The 24,042-nt window shown below is 43.1% G+C and overlaps 1 protein-coding gene across 2 annotated transcripts in view; it reads right to left on the bottom strand.

Annotated features, from left to right (window-relative positions):
• The window catches only part of dusp8a (dual specificity phosphatase 8a), a 41,320-nt gene that overhangs the window by 11,715 nt on the left and 5,563 nt on the right, over positions 1-24,042 (bottom strand). For both annotated transcript variants that reach the window (XM_082539969.1, XM_082539970.1), the window contains exons 2-3: positions 22,161-22,559; positions 12,585-12,723 (exon numbers count right to left, since the gene is read on the bottom strand). In XM_082539969.1, the coding sequence (XP_082396095.1) occupies positions 12,585-12,723; positions 22,161-22,397 (376 nt within the window). In that variant the 5' untranslated portion in view covers positions 22,398-22,559. The remainder of the gene's footprint in view (positions 1-12,584; positions 12,724-22,160; positions 22,560-24,042) is intronic.

Raw genomic sequence — 24,042 nt, 5'->3', positions numbered from 1 at the left:
AGAGCATATACAGACTTGCTTTCTCGTCTTTTTAGCACACGTTTATGCCAATCAACCTTTGGCTGAAAATAATAGATGTATGGAAACAACTATGTTTAGGCCAGTTGACCGTCCTTTCTATCTCTTCTGTCCCGTGCTGAGACTTCACAGTGCACTGATTACATTCAAACTAGGTCAGATGGACTTCAATGACATTAAGTCACCGCACTGCTCCAAAAAAAAAGAGAGCGAGAGAAAAAAGGCAAATAAGCTTATACAAGATGTCCAGTTAGGGGGCCAGCTGCATGCTGACTGACCTCATCTCATCACTGCAGACCCCTGAATGATCACACATGGGTGAGAACAGCTTTACGTCATCCTCTGTTCAACTGCAAGAGAGGGCGCGAGAGGAAATGGGCCTAATGATGAGCTTTGTGAAAAATGCAGACACTGGTTTTGGGAGAGTGTCAAACTATGAATAAACACACGTCACCCCACAATCACCATTTTAACACACACTCATGCACTGTTCTCCCATTTGCATCTGAACAGGTGTGGCATGCCATGGTGGTCAGCCGGGGTCGCTACGCTTTAAACCCACAGATCATCACCTCAGTTTGAATCCACGCCTCGGCTTAGTTGTTCTGGCTGTGTGGCTCGAAGCCATAAAGTAGCTTTGAAACACACGAGGCTCTAACACCTGCAAACTCTGAGCAGTGGAAACCGACAGCAACAAAACAAAGTAGCTGCTGGGTGATACCATGCTGAAATACCATGCTGTCGCTCTCTTTATACTCCTCTCCTCCTCCTCTGGTCCTCAGCAGGGTAACAAGGCTGAGAATAGTAGATGTGTTAATTAGAGGATTACAGCCAAGATGCTATAAATGACAGCCGGGCCTTCTTTATTGACTGCACATGTGTGCCCTGCAGCTACAGAAATAGGTGGGATGGTCACTTTGCTCGCCCCCTCCGCTGAGATTCTCTCTTAGATTTAGAGCATACTTTTATGGTGCAGAGCTTGTTACTAAGGCGACGCATGTTTACACACACATACATTCACAGAGCCAAGCCAAAACTGATAATGAGCAGTTGGTATGGGAAGGAAACGGAGAAGGTGGGTAAAGGACGAGGAGCCCTGGGATGTCCGAACTGACTGGGAATGCCTCAACAAGAGATGGTGGTGTTGGGTTGATTGAAAGGAGAAACACGACCTTTGCACCTGACAACTGTAGAGAGTTGTGAGGATTATAGAGCTTGTAGTTCTGTGCTTACATGTTGTAAATGTATCATAAATGCAAACATACTGCATAGTGCAGGGTTCAGTCTGAACTCTAAACCCCTTTAAATGTTAAATAAAAGTCTATGTTTATTGCCCTTAAGTTAAAAAAAAAGACTAACTTAACTTTTGCCGTGAAATTGGTCGGTTTTGCACAATAAACCAAATCTTTATTACTAAATAAAAGGTAATTACTGCACGTACAAAGTTTTACTTTTCACCACATAGATAACAAAGACTAGATGGCCTATGTGGCCATAATAGGAACATAAAGATAAATTAGTTAATATTCTGAATCTTTCTTTCAATTATTTAATAAACTCTTTGAAATGTCTTTTAAAATATTGAACTTTTTGAAGTTAAGATAAAAGCACTAAAACACATTCTAGGCACTGAAAATGTATTAAGCTTAAATTATGAATAATTTGATATTAATAGTTAATGACTAATTATTTAATGGACTGAATGAGTCAACTCTACTCCAATATTGTTCTCTTTTATAACTCAGTATAAAGTTAATATATGGTTTTTTTTGCACCAGCACAAATTTTAACATTTATCACCAGCAGCTCATCAAAAACGTATGCCCGTAAACTCTGTTTGAACTGAGTTGCTGATACAAATATTTTCTTTAATATATTTTGTCAGAGCCCCCCCCCCCCCCTCCTTTTCCACTGAGACAGGCAGCAACAGGAGCGTCACTCTACACCGTGGATCATCTGTCAGGATATCACAGGAAAGAGAGACGTCATCCTCTGGATACGGCAGGTTAGGCTGATGAAGACTGTCAGTTAATGCATGTGTGTGTGTGTCTGTGTGTGTGAGAGAGAGAGAGAGCGGGAGAGAAGGATGACTGGTGCAAAGGTGAGAGAAAGGAGAGAATAGTGCTCCAGGGATAGGAATAGAGTAAATAGTTATTTGTGTCTGTGTGGGTAAATACAAGTTTATGCACTCTTGCACAGGTGTATGATCACTGCACATGTGTGCATGTGCGTGTGTGTGTGTGTGTGTGTGTGTGTGTGTGTGTGTGAGCAAAAATGTGTTGATAGTGCTGGTTGTCAGGGGATCAGTAACAAGGATGCTCTTGCAGTGATGTAATGCCTACAGGAGAACACAGCTGCCATGCCTGGGGGGTGAGGTAGTCACCAGGGGAGAAAGAGGGGAGGATGGATCGAGGAATGGAGCAATTGAGGGAGGGGGAAGTGCTGAAGAAGAGAAGAGGAGGGGGAGATTAAGTCATGGGAGGATACTGGCGAGGAAGAGGGGCTGTTTGAATCAATAGGGAGATAGCTGAAATGATGCTGTCATATTGCCAGGGGACATTAGAAATGTCACCGGTATTGTGTGTGTGCTCATCTTGACTCTTTTTCAAACATCTATAATTGCACCACCATTAATCTGCACACACTACTGAAATTTTCTGTTCAGCTTTTTAGAACAGAAAAGTGTGTAAATATGTGAGTCTCTCAGACATATAGAGAAGCTTTATGTCTTCGTTACATATGATAACATCAAAAGGGTTGAGGAAGTGAAAACAGGGAATCGGAGGGAAGGGCAGGTGGTGGTTCTTAGATGCAATCGAGAGAAGGAAGCACAAGATTAGGGGTGCACTGATGCACCACCTGGTCATGTGTGAGGCTGGGCATGAGGCAGTCTGATCTCTATCTGCACAGCCTCGAGGGATGCTAGCTCGTAGCACTCATTCGGCAGACCCCCCTACCCTCCAAACAACTTAAGCCCCTGGAGAAGCTCAGAACCCGGGGGTTACTGCACCAGTAAATCTCTCTCACTGGCAAGAAATTAGTTTAGACTTACTTTTAGACACTCACTCAAGCATTTCCACAAAGTATAAACACACACAGACACACAAAACGGGGAGAAGCTAAAAAGGGTAAGCTATCAAGCACACCAAAGGGGGCTTTCAGGACCAGACGGGTTTTCATAAACCAGATGAACTACTTAAAAATACCAGTTTGAGGTTTTGAATGGTGTGTGTGTGTGTGTGTCTGTGTATGCATGTGGAGACAAAGGGGGACTGTTAAGTTTCAATATGAATCGCTGCTGGCCACTGCATGTGTATCTTGCGTGCATATAAAGCCTGTGCATTCACTTTGAGTGCATATAAAATAAATGTTAACTTTATCTTTATACAGCGAGACAGCTTACAGCTGTTTTCTGCGGTTTTATATGGATGAATAATGTATGTGTGTGTGCAAAACAGGCTGAATATGTGCAGAAACCATGTCCATGACAATACAGTAATGAAAACATGAAGAACGCGAATGTGTGCGTGCATTAAGAGCACACACTTCACCCTGCTCTGATTTCCCCAGAGGTGAGTTTGTCTACACAGGTTCTCTTGAGTAGAACGGATGGCTATTTCATTCTAAATGCAAATGGCCTGAGCTGGAATGCATAGAATAACACCCCTCATCTCTCTCATTGTCTCTCGCATGTGGTATCAGTCTTATAATGGCGATACTGTGAGAGAGAGGAGCCGACACCAGATCTGTTTGTTTTTAATGGGCTTGTTTCACTGCTACGTGCAGACAGACAGGCAGGTCTCAGATCAGTTTAGTGTTAATTAGCTCCTACCAGCACAGCAGGCAGATTGACAGATCCACTGTCCTCACAACAGAGCTGGAAGCCACGCCATCTGCTCCTCTGTTAGCTCAGCGTCATGTCTACCTGTCTTACAATTAACTCAGACAGTCTCAGGCTGTACCAGGGCATCTCTCTGCAAACGATATGCTGTGCCTGTCTGTGCCTGTCACTGAGTGGTGTTTTCAGATTAAGTGATATTCTTTAAGAGGAAAACTACTATTATCTCATCAATGTGTTAGTGACTCCCAGGGTTTCTTTGACCATACTGAGGCATATTAGAAATGGAAAAGTAACACAAATCAGCTTATAATTCAACAAAAAGACAAAAAAAAAGAAAAGAAAACAAACAAAAAAAAGTATGTCATTCTTCCAGTCAATTCCCCTCCTGGACAGAGATCCGTCACAAGGCAGGGTGTAACCTGCAGACTGGATTTGGGTGTAGAGGACATGGTGACAGCGGCTACTGCAACACCCGAGGTCAAGGTTAGTTTTTCCGGCCATTACATGCCCTGGACACTGTGTGCATGTGTGAATGTGTCACATCCACAATGCGACAGTGACATCACTCCGTCAGCTACAGAAGAACAATAGGAAGGGAATGACGTAATGCCATGGAAGGAACTGGGCAAGCTGTTTCTGCGTGCACCACTGTGCCAACACCTACATCATGCCGTTTAATCATCTGTAAAGCTGGTGGGATTTCTGAGCTTCCCTTTTACTTTTTAGTCCAAATACAAAACAACAAAATATAGATATATAGAAGATTGGTGTGCATACATGTTCTCTAGACATCTTTTTCTTTTACGCTGGGGAACCCTGATGTCACTTTATCAGAAACAGGAAGTAGTTACACAACACAAGAGGAAGTGGCCTCTCAGTGCTGTCCAGCCTTCATCTCTGTATGTGTGTGTGTATAAGTGAGTTTTTTGTGTGTCCGCAGAGGGGGAGATATGAGGAGGACTGAGAATGATCACAAACTGCTGCATACCTCAATCTGAAGGTTTGGATTTGCCTGGAACTCCAAAATTAGCCTGTTGCTGTGGAGATAGAAAATCTCCCTCTTTTATCAGGAAACAGCAGCAGCCCTCGAGGTTGAACCCAAACATTTCAGTGTGTGATCAGCATGTATTTACGGTAAAACGACCTGTGTTACAAGTCTGTATACATACCAGGAAAAGTGTTAAACCACACAGGATTTAAAGTATCAGCACTGTAACAGGCAACTATTCTACTCCTCTGCTACTAGTCTGGAAAAGAAGAACCTTTCTCAACCCTTTTTGGAGAATAATTAGCAAACAGCATATTAAAGCAGATCATCTGGTGCTATAAGTTTAAAGGGAACAAAGTACAAGTCTGCAAAGACATGGACCTTGTCCACACAGTAAAAGTGGAGTCTTTTCAGTAGGTAAATAAGGAAGCAGCTCTGTGGCATGCCAGAGATAAAGTGCATCAAAGACAGCCCAGTGATAAACAGGAATCCACCATTGTTCCAAGGAATGACGTTATGACAGGAGCGGCAGTGGGCAGTCCGAGCATGAATGGAATCTGGTGGATGCAGTCCAGGCCTCGGTAGGATAAACTAGCATAATTGTTAGCTACTCCTTTCCCTTTTCTTCTGCCTTTGGAAATTTCCACTCCACATGTGTGTCAGAGACGTCAGGGTAAGCGCCTCAGCGGTAAGCTGACGGTGTAGCAACCAAACTAGCGAATACTTGGCCCAAACTCATGATGAGGTTTGAGTTATGAGGTGCTGATGGGGGTGAAGCGAGCTTTGGGTAGCACACTGTTCAGCTTCAGCTCCTGTTGACCCGATGTGTTGACACTGCCTAGGTAACAGTTTCAACAAACTATTTTTATCCCCTGCTGGATGAATGTATGACCGGGGGCAGGCTGGGACGTTCAAAAGGCCTCTAGATAGAGTCTAGAGTTCCAATGCAGCAGGACACAGAAGGTATGAACAGACTGTATACATAAACCAGCTTAAATACCTATACTATAAACAAGTATGTATTTAGGTCAACGTCACAGGATTTTGCCAAAAAGTTTACCAAGAGTAAAACATCAAAAAAGTAAGCAAATATTAATTCTGCATGTGTAAACAAAACCTAATTTAAACCCTTAATGGTTATTTTTTACAGTCATGTTTTGTCTTTGCCACACATGTTATTCTGAATCACTGTGAACTTTATGTTAATTTCTTCCCACGATTAAAGTTATTTTAATTCTTCTAAGCTTAAGTATCAGTACCAGAGTCTCATTCACAGACATATCCACACTACTTGAAATTTATGCACATCTCTCCCATACCGGGATCTGGGAGAAACCTTCACTCTTCTCCTTTGCATGTCAAAGTATATGCGTACAACAATGTGTTTCTCTTGTGCGTCTGTGTGCGTGTGTGTGTGCGTGTGTGTGTGTGTGTGCAAGGGACTCGGTGATGGAGGAGAAAAGGAAGAAGAGCAGAAGGCAAGCAGAGCAGTGAGATCACGTCATGGTGGAAACATTTGGCAGCAGCTCACATAAACACACGCACACACACACACATGCGCGTGCATCACACTGTGCACACACATAAACATGCACATATGCTGGCCTGTTTTTGTTCTCCCAAATTTAAGGGAAAGAAGGGGAAAATGACATCAAGCTCATCATGTGAGGCCAATGAGACGGACGGGGGAGGGGGCGAGAACACTGGCAGAAACAGAACATTGTTACATAAAATGCAACTTGGTACTGACCTCCTCTGGGCTTTGTTACCATATTTATGTGTGTGTGTAAGAGTGTCTGTCCACATGTGCACGTATTTGCAAGCTTTCTCAAGTGTGTGCATAAGTTAAGGGTTTGCCCAATATCTCATCAAGGTCATTACCTACAAAGCAGAAAACTGAGCATTATGTCACTGTCCAGTTAGAGGGCTTTTCAAACTATGTCACACTTTTCTGAGGCGGGAGGTGATGTCATAGATATTTTATAGCCTTTATTCTTTGACCTTTGTGCTCCCGCGGTGCTGGCTGGGGTGGGGCCGGTATGTGTTGTGTATCTACAGGCCAGGGTGAGAGCATCGAGGCCACTGGCGCCAGATGTGACGACCGCAGGAGTCTGGGCCTAAAAATAGAGCTCTGTTCTCAGCACCATGAAACAGAAGAGAGGAAGGAGGAAGAGGAGGAGGAGGAGAAGGGTATGGGTAAAGCGAAGTAGAAGTAAGGGGGAAGGTAAAGGGGGTTGAAGGAGAGATGTAAAGAGGACTGCTGAGGAAGGCGAGGTCATTGAGAATACTGTGTCAGTTCTCCCTGGGGACGGTGAGCTCACCTCCTAATGGCACCACTGGCTCCTTCTCAATGAAATCATTGATCTGCTAGAACTCCCATTGGCGTAATTGAGAGGTAGGAGGGGGACGTGGAGGGGCAGAAAGGAGCAGAGAGGTGCAGAAGGGGCAGGTTAGGAGGTTAGTATACACAGGAAAGAAGGGGGTGACGGAGAAGCTGAAGAGAGAAAAGTTGTAGGTGGGGAGAAAAAAATGGACCTCAGACACACATCCACAATTAGTCTGCAACCTCTGACCAATGATAACACACCTGGAGGCATAAAGCAGTAGGCAAATGTCATTCAAACACTGTTTACACAACTTGATCGATCACGTCATTTTCCATCACACGTTTATCTTTAGAAGCCGACAGAACCCAGACCCCCAAGCAAAACTATAAAACTTTTACAGCAGATACATTTTTAGCAGTTTCCGATCACATAAAACTGGTGATCCGCATCTGTTGAGGCATCTCAAACACACATGCGCGCTGCAGGTGTCCGCGTAAATTGTGTGTGTGTGTAAGCAGTTTCTTCACCTCAGGCTTCAGCTTCAGAAAGGGAGACTTCATGCTGGGCTCCAGAAGGAAAGAAAGTCTTTCATTTCTGTGGAGGCTCACAAACACCGAGCAGTGCGACCTGTCTCTCTGAGCGAGCTCTGTGACCACACAGGCTCTGACGCGCACACGCATACTCACGCACACATTCAGGATGAAATAAGGAGTATTACCTCATCTCCTCAATTGCTCTCATTTGTCTATTATGTCTTTTCTCACACAAATACTCCAAAACATTGCCTCATACTCATTCGTGCTCTGCTTTATATGCACATATTCATGCACGCACAAAAACATGCATGCTCACAAACAGACCTCCTTATGTAGCTCATTGGAATGTCTGAACGGCTGCATTGTAAGGTTGTGCCTCCCATGATTACCTCACCTCTTCAGCTTCTCTCTAATGTCTGCACACACACGCACACACACACACACGAAAAACACTCCCCACACTGTTGTATAACAGCACACGAGAATGAGCCGTAACTTACTTGACCTTTGTACCCCCGTGTCTGTGCAATAACACCCTAACCTGATGTCATCAAAGCCCAGAGGAACACAGCAGCTCCTGTATGTGTCTGCATTATTTACAATGTGCATGACAAAGAAAGTGCAAGTGAAAGAAAATGAGAGAGAGGCACCTTTCATCTCCTGATACCTCCCATCAGTATGTCACTGCCTTGTCTCTTGTGTGCTTTTGCGTGGGAGACAGAAAAAAAATCAAAAACTGTGCCCCAGATCACATGCTACAGTATATAAATGAACTCTTTTCAATGCAGTTCATAGGACTCTGTATCAGGGACAACACTGTCCATCTACTGGACACTTAAAACTGTCGTGCAATACTAGAATAGCATAACTCATTTTGTCACATTTTATTGTGAAACAACGCAGTTTGATTGATGTGTGTGTCTTCAACGGAATGTGAAACAGCACAAACCTGACGAGGCCTGTTCATCTGTGAAATCACTCAAATATTCACTGACATCATCGCCCTGAACATGTCAGTGAATATTCTTAATTCACCTATGTAGCGAAATAGTACAATTTTTTTTAAAAGCTATATGAGAGTGAAAAGGCAGCAAACACTTCAAATTTAGGATTAATACACTGCAAAACTTTATTTTCCTTTGGCCACATAACTGTTTCAGGATTACCTCTGCACTATGAGTGCAGTCAAGTGCTGCCACTATAGACTATTTAGACATGTCCCTTGTCACTACCTCATTTCAGTTGGTGTCCCCTTTCTCTCCTTTTTCCCTTTGACCTAACGGTGTGGTGTTTTAGTAATCCCACGAAAAACACTGGCAGATGGTGCAAGAGAAGATTAGAAGGAGTCTCACACATTAGAAAACTCTGTAGACTCACACATTACATGGATGACATATACATCTGCATGTTCCCGCACCTTCATTTCCTCTTTATGACCCAACTGCTGTGATGGTGCTTTTATAATGCTATTTTTGCATGTGTTTAATTTCCTAATTTCTAGCTGTCACCCCCTCAACTTAAAGTACTTGAAAAAAAAAAGGAAAAAAATGTGCTATGAATAAAACATATTGTTATTTTTATCTCCACCTCCCTTCCACTTGAAAACACTACCCAACTCTCTTTTCATCCACAGCTCATGAGTAGCCTTTTTGAAAGTTCTCTTTTTATTCTGTCTTGCATATTAGACTGCTGAAACTAGAACACGGCAGCAAAACATTTCATGCTGTCAGTTCTATAGCGGGGCTGCTGTGACGTATGACACAGCTGGCATCGGCTAACATACCACCTAGCCCCACACTAGCAGGGAGTGTTCAGCGTTGTCTCCAATTTGGCTGTGTGCTTGCAGATTGGTGGGAAATGCACAAACTTTAGAGCCACTGGGGAGGCAGCTGGCTCCAACCAAGTGATGATCTCTCCCTCTACACACACACACACACACACACACACACACACACACACACACACACACACACACACACACACACACACACACACACACACGCTATCAGAACTCTGAAAAAGGCAAGACGCATCAGCTTGAGCTCCAACTGGGTGAGATCACCACTGTGTTAAAAATACAGCTGTCCTGAGAGAGGCATGTTTCTCACAAACACTTTCACGCAATCAATGAAGTAGCATAACCTTAACCTTTGTGCTTGCATGGATTCACAAGGACACTCTCCAAGTACAACTACATCCAGCGTGAATGCATTCTTTAATACAGGGTGAGAATCTGCATTAGTAATTTCATTCACAAAAACAATTGCCCTTTTGGGACAATGCTACCAGTATGACGTTCTCCACATGTAACGACATGGTGTGCTTTCCAGTTGATCAATTACTGAATGGTGGAAACCTGAGAGGGGTCACAGATTGTTTTGGGATCAATATGTTCCCAGAGCATTCATTATGATTGTGTAACATTTCATTCAGGCAGCTTATCTGGCATCTCCTGTCTTCTCCTGTCTTATTTCCCCTAGTTGAAAGGAAATTTACGTCAATAAGCATTAGGTTTAAAAATGCAAAAAACATAAATCCCTTTCAGAAATGTTGCCTTAATCTCCCTTTGGCAAGCGTCTGCATAACTGACATTTAAGGTAGAAAAATCAACCTCCCCTCAGACAGGCAGCTTCATAATTATTCTCAAATTCACCCTGTTCATCCCATTTATGGATTCTTTTCATCTCGCAATCCATTTCTCCCTCCTTTACCCACCCACATTACCCCTCACTGGATTTGCACCAGTGCTACACTCTGCGTAGTGTGTACGTCTGGTGTGAGGCTGAAAATAAGTCCTCAGTCAGATATGAGGTCACCACGGGAATTATTAGTAGCATAAATCAGAGGTTCAGTAGAAGGGAGGTGTAAAAGCATAAGGTGGGCGGAGAGGGAGGTGTGAACTGGGATTATTTTTTTAAATTTGGGAGACGGGAGTAATGCCAATTAAAGTCAAGAATGAGGAGGCAGAGACAGGACAAAAAAATAAAGGATGGACAAAAAGAAGCATACGTTTTTACTCATTATTTAATCCATTACTTTATTTTGGGTGGGTGTCATTTTTGACATCTTCGGCTTTTATTTAACAGTAAAGTACAGAGAGTGGATGGGAAAGCAGTGAGTGAGTGGGAGGAATGGCTGGGAAAGGCTAGTGCATGTGGTGGCCTTTGGTCATTCACAAAACCAGGTGAGCAACTTTTTACTGGTTTTTAGGAGGCAAGTGTGACATCTTCAAATGAGTAATTCTGTCAAACCAGTGGCCCATTTCGAAAAATAGTTTTCTTGCATGCTTGCTTTCACTGCTCTGTGAAGAGCTCGAGATCCAAGATGGCACATCGTGACCCCTGACCTTTGAACTTTCTCTGGGCTCAGTTTGTTCACAAATCACACATTGTGCCACTGTGGGGTTTTTTTGTAACAGAAAAGACAAGCGTCCTTTTAGACACCAGGCACTTTGTTGCTGCAAACTGTGCAGACGCAATGAACAAGAATGCCCGTCATCCCCAATTATAATATAAACATTGTCACATTAATAAAGGCAACTTAACAGCAACACTTAAAAATCCTGACAAGCATATCCTATTCTTATCTCTAACACCTTCACACTGATGCTTTTTTCCCCACATAAGCAGATCCCACAGCAATCGTTCACATAACGTCATAATGCATGCAGGCACATGCATGCAACACCACCCACCTGCATGCATGCACTGCAAATACAGACAAATATTATGTATACAACGCTGCTGCTAGCTCCACTGACCCCAATATTACAACCACCCAAACAAAAGCGGACGCCATTGGCTGAGTCCTACAGGAGAATATTCTCTGCCACTGTTGTCGTGGAAACAGCAGAAAAGCGGGGACAAAAATGGAAGAGGTGTGATTCCTCTTTTTCTTCCTCTGTTGAAGAAACACAACGAGAACGAGCCGAGATTGATAACGAGGAGGGAGCTGCTGACAGGGGGTCCTTCAGTATTAACAAAATCCCGGCTTTTCAGTAATCAGAGAGTGTGTGTTTGTGTTCGTGTGTGTGAGGCATCAAACGCGGTCGTGTGTATGCACTTTGTATGCACGGGTGTGTCCACCCAAAGCATGCGCTCAGTACACTTCTGTGACAAATTGTAGAGGCTGTGTGCTTTCAGGCAATCCTAGGCATCCGTGAATGACTCATGAAAAAAGCACTAATCTCCCAGCGGAGGGAAGAGGAGAAGAATGGGGATGCAGAGAGAAGAGCCGAGATTTGCAAGAGCAGCATGCCTCCGCTGCCTCGTTTCAAATCCTGACTGAGGCAGATTACACTCCCCATTCTGCACTGACATATTTGGGACAGATTCATAAGCCTCGGCGGGCGGATATGTGTGTATGTAATATCATCCCTTAAAAAGCTGCAGCCACCACAATCAAGATGTTATTAACTCAACGACTATTAACAGTCTTGGTGGGGCTCAATTATAAATCTCAGTGTGCTTAGTGGACACTACGACAGGGTAATAACTGTGATAAATAAGGCCAGAGGATTGAAAGTTGAGCTTCACCGTTACTGCAGAGATGCTGGGTAAGGGGAAGAGTGCAGGGGAGTTTACTTCCCCTCTCCCTCCTGGGCTCACACATACCTGCAAACCTTACACCACGAAGTCAGAACACTAGTATAGTGTTAAGAAATGGGGAACTGACTAAGGGCTACATTGTTGTCCTGTTGTTCTCATGAGTGACATCTGCTGATCAAACTGTGCAACGACAACAGTGCACCTGTTCGGGCTACAATAAATAGCAGTGCATACACACACACACAAAGGAAAACAGGCTTTGAGATATACAAAGTCTGCTCTTTCCCCTTTTCTTTTGCACCACCACCAACACCACACATGTCTTACCGGTGAGAAGGGAGACTTTGTGGAAGGTGCCCTCCAACTTTCCCATGAGAATGTGCACAAAACCATCTTTGGACAGATGCCCTGCTTCTTTGGAACTCTGGTCATAAACCACCACTTCCTGCTTCCTACCCAGCTCAACCTGCACAGAAGATAAACAACAAGGAAGAGAAGAGAATTGATTATACAACAAAAATATCTTGTGTCAAAGCCAGCAAGGAAGTACGAGTTAGAAAAAACTGGAATTTCTATCTAATTGGCATCTTGGGTAATTTGGGACTTGGGACAACCCCAGCATTTGAATCTATGACATGTATTCAAACTTGTGGGTGCGGTTTGAGGAATATTTTCTTTCGCCTGAGTAAACCCAGGCATTGTAAGAGGGCATTCTGATGGCGCAGTGATGGTAAATGAGCTGCGGCAGGGACCAAACCTGTTTCCTCAAACACCTGACCTCTGTGCTGCTTTCACATTTTCCAGGAAGAAGCAACAAAAATAAAAAAGAAATAAAAAGGAACTCACAAACACACTACTGGGTGTTTTGACAATAAACTTTTACTGGTGCCTGTGACTGCAACAGTAAACAGCAAGCACTGCGCGTGCTTATAGTTATAAGATAATGCACAGGACTATGAATATTGCATTAGGGTAGGGTATTGCACTGTTCAGTCATAATGTTTTGTTTTGGACAAATATGAGAAGGATGATTGCAGTAATAGAGGATAAAATCATGAAAGCTGGCTGCATAGCGAAGGGCGTGGACATCCAGTGGCTTCATAGTGATGCTGTTTATGTCAGATTGGGAGAAAGATGAGAGGATGTGAGCATGCGCTGATGCGACAAAGTATTTCTTTGCGTGTGTGTGTTTGCATGAGGGAGCATGTGCATGAGGCTGCACACAAACTAGCCAGACTGTGTTCATTCTCCATGTTGTCAGGCAGGCTTTGGTCACATGACCATCAGGCAGCGCCTACTGCAGCTATGAATCACTACCTCACTGAACCGCAACTGGACAGGAGACGGGAGAGGGAGCGGGAAGGAGGGCCAGCTACAGGGAGAAAAGGATGGAGGGGGATTGGGGTGAGGTGTGGGGGTAACTACACATTGGGTCAGTGAACAATAGAGACAAAAATTGAGAAAAAGAAAAAGGGGACAAAAAAGGAATTTAGGAGATGAAACAGAAGACGGAGAGCGGCGACAATGAAACGAGACGGGTCGTGAATTCTTTGTGTACCTCAGTAAACAACAAAAGCACATCATCCTCATGTGCAAAGTGTCGCTGAATATCTGCTAGCTTCCACTTCCTCAATGTCTCTTTGCTCTCTGTGCACATGAAGGCACAATGGCGATGACAACTCATGATATACACAGCTCCACAGTGCACCTGGAGCGCGTTTGCTAATGTTTCTGCTTACAGAGCAGCTGTAGCAGAGTGGCTTGGAAGACTGCCAGGCAGGTGATTTAGACAGGACAAGGTCAGTCTCTGAAGCATGCTAAAATCTCACTCTGGCTTAATAAAGGCTGACTTAGCTAAGCCTGCCTGCATCCAACACCAATACTGACCTAAAAGAATGAAAACCTGGGGTCTCGTTTATAAAACAGACTACCCATTATAAGCTCTCAAATGACTTATGACAGGGAACCATTTAGAAGTGGTTATTTACAGCAAAGCCTACACTTGATGTGTGTGAACATCAATATCTGCAAAAAAAAAAAACCCAACAACATACATGATGTGATATTCTATAAATAGTTCATCCAATGTGAAGGAAGTAACCAGACCTATATTATGGGATTGCAAAAAGACACTGACAATTAGTGCTGGTTAACATCTTATAGCGACAAGCAGCCTACTGTTAACAGCTTCATAAATAATCTGCAACACAGACCATCAGAAAATTGCAAACACCCTGGTTTCTTTTTATTCTATTTATTAGCATTGCGATATTTAGACTTCTTATCTATATCACCTAAAGTGGTTGCAATAAACAACTGTTGCTAAAATACACTGCAAAAATAATAAGATCATGGTTTGTGTGCAATGGAGCTATGAGGCCATCTGGCCCAGTATACACTCACGTACAAAATATCAACCAGATTAAGATCAAAAAAAGAAAGAGCCTGGAGGTGATTAGCATTAATTTAACCGTAATTAAAGTGCACCATTTCTATGATTTCCTGTTTTAGCATTAAACTGCCCACAATGCACAATTTGTTATTTGCCCTGCGTCTCTTTGTCTTTGTTTTAAATTCCCTGCATCCTTCATCCTAACTAACCCTGGATATTTTGGCTAATAATCCTAATGGGATCAGATCTAATTTGGGAGTCTGATCTCAGTGCCTGAGGATTACAGGCCTTTAACCGTACAAACGTGCGTTAACACAAATATAAACACACCGCTCAATGCACACTTTGGTGTTGTTTATCAGCTGCGCAGTCTAAAAGGTTTACTTTCTAATGTGAAAACATGGAATGAATCTCATAAAGGAAATACTGTCGCTCTCTGTGAAACTACTGTGTTCATACATTACATAGAAAACATCATAATTAAATACTTTTCTCAAACAACCACAGACACTGCAGTTGCATTTTTTAACATTTTATTTTCACAGGTTTGGTGGTACTACCACAATATAGAAAAAAATCTATAAATTTGCTGCAAATGATAAAATTAAGTGACAGTTAAATGCCATTTTGATGACTATTTTTTGATAAATTAGATCTCACCTTATTCCCTTATAAGACGAAAAGGAATGTCTAGATTTGTTAGAAAGTATAAATGGCATAACAGATAGAAGAATATTACACCAGATGCTAAAAACTACCCATCTGGCTAAGCATGTGAAACACATGGAGGTTGCTGCAGTGCTGGAGGTCAACGACCCAGGGCTGGGACTTGCTGTCAGACTGCAGCAGTAGTACAGATCCCTCATCCCTCTGCAGTGCTACAGCATCACTACTATTACAGTACTGGCCCAGGCTCTCTGACGCATGCACACTGCAGGTAAACAAGGAATGCCACTAGCAGAGAGGAAAAACAAGGGATGAAGGAACAGAAGAGGAAGCCAGGGAAAGGAATGCCAAGAAGGGGGATCAGACGGAAACTTGAGGGAGGATTAGATATAAAGCAAGAGAGAGATGGAGGGACAGAAGGTAGCACTAGCACACCAAATGCTACAATCCTGCTGCACCCAGGTCTCTCTAAAGGAGCTGGAGACCGGCGTCACAGCAGAGAATAAACAACAAACATGAGAGGCAAGATGCATAAAAGATGAAATTCTATTAAATGATATACACAGAGCTAGAAAAAGGATAACATTTGACCCTGAAAGAGAAAAAAAATGAAGGGATTGGGCAAGAGAGTCAGAAGTCCCTGTACACTTCTAACTGACCCTGTTATAAAATATGTAAGGAGTGGAAGAAAAACGAGGTTGGAGACAAGGCTGCAAGTTAGGGCATGGACTTTGTGTCAATGCTCCTCTGAAGGAACAGTTTGTATGTATACACACACACACACACACACACACATAATGAAAGATAACTGATGGGTAGCTTGGCAACAGAAGATATCTATGAAATAAGGGAAACGCTGTCCTGCTTTACGGTAACAGTTTGTGCAAAAAAGTGACATACAACTTCCCTCTGACCCCTGTCTTGCTGCTGACCAGTGACAAGGTCAGTGCTGAGTGGGAGTATGTGTGTGTGTACTGGTCTGTGACACAAATCTAAAAATGGACCCACATTCCTGAAGCACAGTCTGGGTCCCCTCACGGTGTCCACTCTGGGAGGACCCACACAAAACAAGAGGAGTGCGGTACGAGCCATCTTCAGTTAACAGTAAATTCTTCAGTAACGAGGAGCTGAAGAGATACAGGAAATGGCAATTACGAAATCTCTCTTTAAAAAGACAGCACAGTGAGCAGGAGTCAGAGTTTGTCATACTGATTCACCAGAAAAAAATTAAGTACGTACCACCCATACGCCTATCATTTCAGTTGGTTTCTGGGTACATTTCTAACATTATTTCTATGCCGATGTGGCACCAACTGGACCAAACTTTCAACAGTATACACGGTATATTGCATGTACTCTAGTGTCTCCTTTTAAGTATTCAATAAGTCTGTTTAAGACCCCGGCTCACAGGTGCAAACTACACCTCTCGCGACTGTCAAGCTACCACCCTGGGGATGATGATGTCATTGACTGAAACTGGCAGCTGCCACCTCCATGTATGCTTCAGTAGGTGTGATATGTGTGTGTGAGACACTAACAACTGTGCTCATAAGATGTGGAAAGAGGTATATAATATGGTTCAACCTGGGTTCATAGATAATTTAGATTCTAGCCTTAGTATGGGGAATAACTGTGAAACATCCTTTAAAGTAAAACTTTACACCTGAATGAAAGTGAATCTGACTGGGATGTGGGTATGTGGCATGGTGGTGAAAGCTCCTGACGGCTCTGTGCATGTGCAGTGTGAGGTCATCCCTGATGATTTCTGAGATGTGGTCACCTGATCTGGTGTGGTCACACCTACATGTTGGTGAATATTAGGGATCCTTTAGCACACAGACACACATAAGGCCCTGTTCAGGGTACACATTTATATACAAGTGAATTTTTATACTTTTACATAAAAGTTTGTCTGTCTCAGTACACAGACTTCATTTTTGTCTGTAAAGAAAGCATTCATTCTCTTTATGTGGTAACACCTCATCATCCTCCCAATTCTTTATATAATGAAGTCATGTTTTGTATCCCAAAATCCTCTCACATGAACTCACACTAGAGTAAAGAAATATACATATATTATATTTTCTGTAATTGTTAGTTTTACTTTGTGATTAGATCTGAAACTATATACAGATTATGACATGTGTGTCTATGTTAAACAGTGGGATCTTAAAAGCAAACAATGACTCAGTGCATGACCTCATCAAAGCAAACATATGACATTATCCATCTCTGTAGAAACACCACTGCTGGCTTTAGCATTTCTGTTTAAATTCAGATAAATGTGAATGAAACACACGGAAATTTCCCATTTTTCCCATCTGGGTCACCTGGGAAATAACCAACACAGAAATTCATCATCTATGTTCTCAGAGTCCACTCTTGCAATCATGGGAGATGACACATGAAACACGTGTGATGTCCTTGATGGTAAAACACAGTCTGTGTCAGACACTAGATGACAAACACTTTTTGATCATAACAAAGTAAATAACTATTTCCTCTTTAGATGCACATTTGATTTATTCATGAAAGTGTAACTTTTTTCATGCAACACTGAATTAAGCATGAATTAAAGTAAACATGCTGTAAGAGAAAAATGGGAAAGTCACCATTTTAATAAGAAAATCCTATAAGAGAAATACAAAAAGATGAATTCTTGCAACTGTAGCTAATGAGATTTATTTTTTAAATTGTCTTTCCATATGGGGTTCCCTATCATGCATCATTACAGCCGCCTCCTAACCCTTGACATGGAGGATAAACACAACATATGGTGTGTCATCAGTGGAATTGATGGAGATCTTCTACATTGCATAAATCCATTAGTCACATGTTATCTCTCTCTGTTTGGCAGGACACTCAGCCGATATCACCAATTAAGATCACAGACAAGATTACAGCCTTTCTTGGCTTTATTGCTGCATGCCCATTATACCAAACAAAAAGAATCAGCCTATTGTTCATTATCATGTCTAAAATGTTGGTATCACAACAGCTGGAGAATATTTTCAGGTGTAAAATGAATGTTTCCATAAAGGCATCACATTGGTACGGCTGCAGCTAACAATTATTCAGTTATTTATTGTTTTTTGATTATACAGTGAAATTGGAGAAATATGTTTAAATCTGTTTGCATAATTTCTTCAAATTGCCTGTTTAGTCTGACTAATAGTGCAGAAATCACAAAAGGAAATCAGCAGCATTTAGAAAGCTGAAAGTGACTGTTAAGGGTTTCACTTGTTGTCATTCGACTTCCCAAAACACTTTTTCCCCCTCTCTTGATCCTGATTAAATGTCTCAACCAATCAGTTAATACCCATTACAGAGTCCAGTACTGGGGAATGGCTCAATATATTTATCAATTTTCTTTTTTTGGTTATCTATTTGTGCTATATTGATTTCAGCATTATTCTATTTTGCAAGCAGAAATCCTAAATTTTACAAGTTCACCCCGTCACATCTGTCTTAAACTTGATGCACTACATCTTGGTCAGTGTGCTGATACAGCTGGTTTCTTCACTTTACATCAAAAATGCAAAAATCAGCTAAATTTTCATCTGGAAACCTACTTGTGGTTATAAATATTTAAGTTCTGCCACATTAACAGATTTGACAGCTCATAAGTGCAACGTATCTATATGCAGGCATGCTATTTCGTTTAACAAAAGCGTGGGGTCCATGTCTATATAGAAGAGGAAGGGTGCTTCCCCAGGCTGGTTACTGGTAGTGAAAACCTCTGGTCCATCTGTCAGGCCTGCCTGGCCGGCTGTCCCTGTCACAGCAGCAGGGATTAGCCAGGCTTAAGCCAAGAAACCAGCCGCCTGCCCTCTAGCCTGTCGGAAAAGGCATGAGGAAGCCCCATTTCCGACTAAGCCTGCGCTCTCCCAGCAGAGGTCGTCCATCATCTAGCCTACTGTGTCCAGTTCTCTACACCTACATTAATAGAGAGCATTAATAAAAGGAGCTATGAAGGGATGGAACGTGAAAGGCAGAAGAAAGAGGACACCATTTTGTTTGCTGCTGTTCTGTTCATTCAGCTCAGTTAACTGAAGCATTGGGAGCTTCGATGAAAGAGGGTGAGTGCAGCGCCTTGGGGGACGCAGGCTATTAGTTCTCAATGGGATGCGAGGCGAGAGGCAGCTGGGGAGGAGGCGGAGGCAACAGCCCATCCATGAATACTGTCAATGCTGCTCTCCTGCTTCCTGCATTCACTTCCCATACAAAGAGCCACAATGGTGTCCTTTGGCGTTTTGGCTGGCTGAGACAGCTCCTGGAGATGCTCAGAGCCATGTGGGGGGTACAGACGATGGTGTGTGTGTGTGTGTGTGTGTGTGTGTGTGTATGGGGGGGTCAGTCGGGAGCTGGCTTAAACACCACACAGCCAATCTGCACGTGCCCAGCCCGCGGCCTGCCAGTGGCCACACAAAAGGGATGATGTCATGCTTAGCCAATAACAAAAGAGTCTGGGTCCGTCAGGCCCTCCTCTCTAACCCGGCTAGTTCCAGCTTTATCCAGCCTAGCATTAATCGCAAGCCTTATCCTCTTTACTGGGGGTGGGGAATGGATAATAACAAAGCAGGCATGGGACAACACTAGACAGTGAGAGGAGAACTGGAATAAACTAATAAGAATCGAGGTGGTTGCGAGCAGCTGCAGGCTATGGTTGCAAAACAGACAGACAGAGCTGTCATGAGAATGAAAGTGAGCGAAATCAGGAGGAAGCATGGCTCTGTGGGGTGCCACAGTGTGAGATCTGCCAAGCACAGAGCCCCACACAGAGATGAACCCAGAGACGGAGCACAGAAACACGCTCTAGCGCGCTGCACTCAGGGCAAGTAATGAAACTGAAACTCTGACAGTGATCCAAAGCCTCAAATAAACATTTCTCCAGCAGCAGCTAATTTAAATCCATCGCTTTCTCTTTGTTGTCTACATCTCTAGTGTTCAAAAGATTTTATTTTTGGGTGTGTAAGATCTCGGCTAAAATAAAACCATTATCGGAACAAAACTGGATCTTTTGGTCGGAATAATACAAGTATTCAGATACAGAATCTTCTGGCTGATAATGGTTCATGTTAGGTGAAAAGGAAGGCATGTGGGGTCGACTCGCATTAAAGCATTAGAGCCAGGGAAAAACAGCAGGTATATAGGGACTCGGTTAAATATCCCAGGTGCTATTAGTGGAACTGAAGTTCATTTTACCATGTAGACGCTGTCTGTCATCTACAAATGTTAGTGTAACCCAGCAGGAGTAAACAGAGCAATAAAGTAATAAAGTCTAAATATTTGCCTTTTTTTTGGGAAGTGATGTTTTTAGTTCTGAAAGATGTACCAAGCAGGTAAATACATGTCAGCCAGTTTGGGGCTGACACACAATGGCATAAAATGGAAGCTGGTCATAAATCACTCTTATAAATAGGCTCAACAGAATAAGATGAGTGGCAGGCCAGACAACCAGACCGCCTCCTGGCAACCAGGAAGTAAAAGAAGTGTGAACTGCCATTCTGAGTCACGCCTAAAAAAAAAATTTCACTCACCTGGCAAGTGTCATGGGTTGCTGTGAATCATTGTTTTATTGCACTGGGTGTAACTAAAAAGTTGAATATCTAAAAATAACATTTGAAGCCAGGAGGCAGAAAATCATCTCCCATGTCCTCTACAGCTTTTTTGCTTTCTGTATTCAGTCAAGTAAAACTGTTAGCTGATGAATGCATGCGCAAACATGACAGCACAAAAAGCACATACCGCACACAAAACACACTGATGTCAACCCTCCTCCTCTCCCCTTGCTCCCCCCCCCTCCCCCCTCAGAGATCCTTCAGTTTCACACAGAGACTAAAAATACAGGAGTCAGCATGCCGCGGCTGGAAAGAAGGCTGTCATATTCAGAGGAGAAGTCATGGAAACCAGAAGGATCCGATTTCAGGGCCACTGATAAGCAACAAACATACAGTATGCGTGCCTGCCCACCAAATATAGCATCCACTGATGTGCTTGGCTAACACAGAGGAGGCTAGTTTGGAACTACAGTGAAACGCAGGTCAGACTGTTGGTAATAATCTCATACAGCTGGCGTAAAGTCAGCATCTTGCATGACGGCACTTCAACGGTGTGACAGCGTGCTGACAAGGGAACCTGAATCTGAGACCCCAGGCTCAAAGAAAGTCCTCCTATATCAACCCACTGCACCTACTGCATAATGAAAACATGCTACAAGCAGAGCTGCTATACTACTAAACTCTAAATGTGAGCAGACGAACAAACAAAAATTTGTAAATCACCAAGGTGTGCTTGGGACAAGTCAATCAGTTGTTTAAAGGAGTTATTTCAGTCTGTGGGTTGAGGGAATTTATGAAGCACAGAAAGCACTAAATATAAAAACGCTAACCATTTTTTGAAACACTCAAATTTTTATTTTGATCAAGTTCAATAAGAATATGAATACCACTCATGTTCTTCAATACGAGATCAATATGAGTTTCGTAATTGTAAAACTACCAGTATCTTAAATTTGGCTTGGCACAAAGACTGCACACAGGGGAAACGGCTAGTTTGGCTCCGAGCAAAAGTGACAAACTCCACTTACTGGCACCTCTAAATCTCAGCAGTTAGCATGCTTTGTCTTATTTATTTGTGAGAAGTGTAAAAACATACAAATGACCATTTTAAGAGGTTTTAAGAGTAGATTATGAAGCAGGTAGGAATCAAGTGTCTCACCGTTATCAGCAAGGTAGGAGCTTGGCATAATGTCAGCTTGGCACTTAAGTGAATGGCTCTCTAATCACATTCTACCACCCAAAAAGCATCAGCTGTCAGGTAGCCTTAATTGAGCTTTAACTCACCTTCACTTTGCCATTGGGTTGAAGCAACTCAGTGACAGACACTTTGTCCTGCTGCAGCCGCCTCTTCACCAGCTTTGAGCAGCAAACGTTGACCGCGCCTTGTACGTGTGACGCATTGTACTCAGAAAACGTCCTGCTGTCAATCACCAGCAAGCGGCCTGTCCCTCTCTGGATGAGGCTCGCCAGGCGCTTGATGTCCATGGCGCTCTTCTTGTTGGGCCCTTTCTCCCCTGCCATGATGTAAGACGGGCTGAGTGGTAAGCTAGGGTCAAAGACGTGGGGGTGAGGGGTAGTGGGGTATGAAGAATGAGGGGTAGATGAGAGAGGTGGAGGAAGGAGGAGATAAGGGTCAGTGGAGAAGGGCTACCACTGGAGCAGACGCTGGGAGATCCATGGTGCCTAAAAGAAGAAGCGACAAAAAAAAAAAAAAGGAAAGAGAATTAAGTAAGCAAAGCATTCATGGAGAAATGTAAGAACGCGACAAACATGTGATCATAAAGGGCACATGTTGGTCTAAGCTTCACTCAATCACTCCATGGCAACAAATAAAGCCCTTCAAACTCAACTGCTGCAAAGTCACAACAACGGATCCATTTCACACACATTTCCAATCCTGACTCTAGCACAAGAATTCACACGTACTTTTGATCTTTTGCATTATCTTTTATTAGCAGATATTTAGCACCTGGCATTTTAAAATAACCACAGTGCTATAAAGATGAATACAAAAGTTATTTAAAGACTTAAAAGCTGACCGGATCATCCAACGAGATTTAGCAGTCCTGGGATCTGAAGGAATATCACACATCCGAAGACAAAGACTTAAATTCGACAAGTGTGAGTGCCTGTGTAACTGTGTGAAGGCTGGTGGTTGTTGACCGAGGGTCTCTTGTGCAGTAGCTCGTGAAACAGGAAACTGAGAGCGTGCGATAAATTAAGCCAGGGGAATTCAAAGAGCAGGTCTGGACACAGGCAGAAGGCCTGTGTGACATCCTGTGCGTGTGTGTTTGTATGTGTGTTTCAAATTAACCATCCACAAACTTGATGAACTGCCTCCGTCTATCCGTCACTTCTAATCACTCTGATCTCCTCCGTGCTCACATTCACCACAGCCCTTTTACCTTTAACATGGGACACACACACACACACACACGATCAGTCGTTTATTGGGGTTGTGAGAAACAGCATGTGTGCGCGTGCTAGACTGCACATTACAAAACCACTGTGCCATTTAATTAAGTCAACATGCAAATGAAAAAAAACCCAGCGTAGTTTGAGGTCCATTTCATTGGTCAACCAGGTGTCATGCGACAAGTAAAAGGTCAGAATGTGAATGCAGCCATGTTGTTTTATTCATCTACAGGCATGTGGTGTCATTAAAAATGAATGGGCCTCTTCTCGCTTACCCCAAAGCGTAAATGGAGGTTTAAACCTCAGCTGAAAAGGAAGAGTGTGAGTGACAGAGGTGCAGTAGCCAAAACAAAAACGATGATAAGGCTATGTTCCTCTTGAGAGGATGGGCAGAAAAGAAAAACAGTTAACAACACTGGTGAGAAAGTGAGAGAGGGGGTTAAACTGGGGAGGAAATGTATCTAATCACTTGTGTCCTGCAACTTTTCACCTGTGGTCTGGCAGCGCCACAGAGGGAGGGAGTAGAGCGAGAAAGGAGAGCTGTGTGGAGGTAACGAAGGATGTTATTCAGCCAGGATCTCTCCAGCCTAGCAACTTAGCCAGCTCAAGGTGAGGGAGAGGGGATGATTGTGGAGCAGGGAAGAAACAGATGAAGGAGAATGTGGGTGAAAAATCAAATCTCACATGCAGACGACCACATCAAACATATGACATGGAGGTTGAGTAGTGCTTCACTACAGCCTACAGCTCG

This window comes from Aulonocara stuartgranti, assembly GCF_965226115.1.
Source record: "Aulonocara stuartgranti genome assembly, chromosome: 7".
Lineage (NCBI taxonomy): Eukaryota > Metazoa > Chordata > Actinopteri > Cichliformes > Cichlidae > Aulonocara > Aulonocara stuartgranti.
The sequence above is the reverse complement of the archived record's forward strand: the minus strand, read 5'-3'. Positions and strand labels throughout refer to the sequence as shown.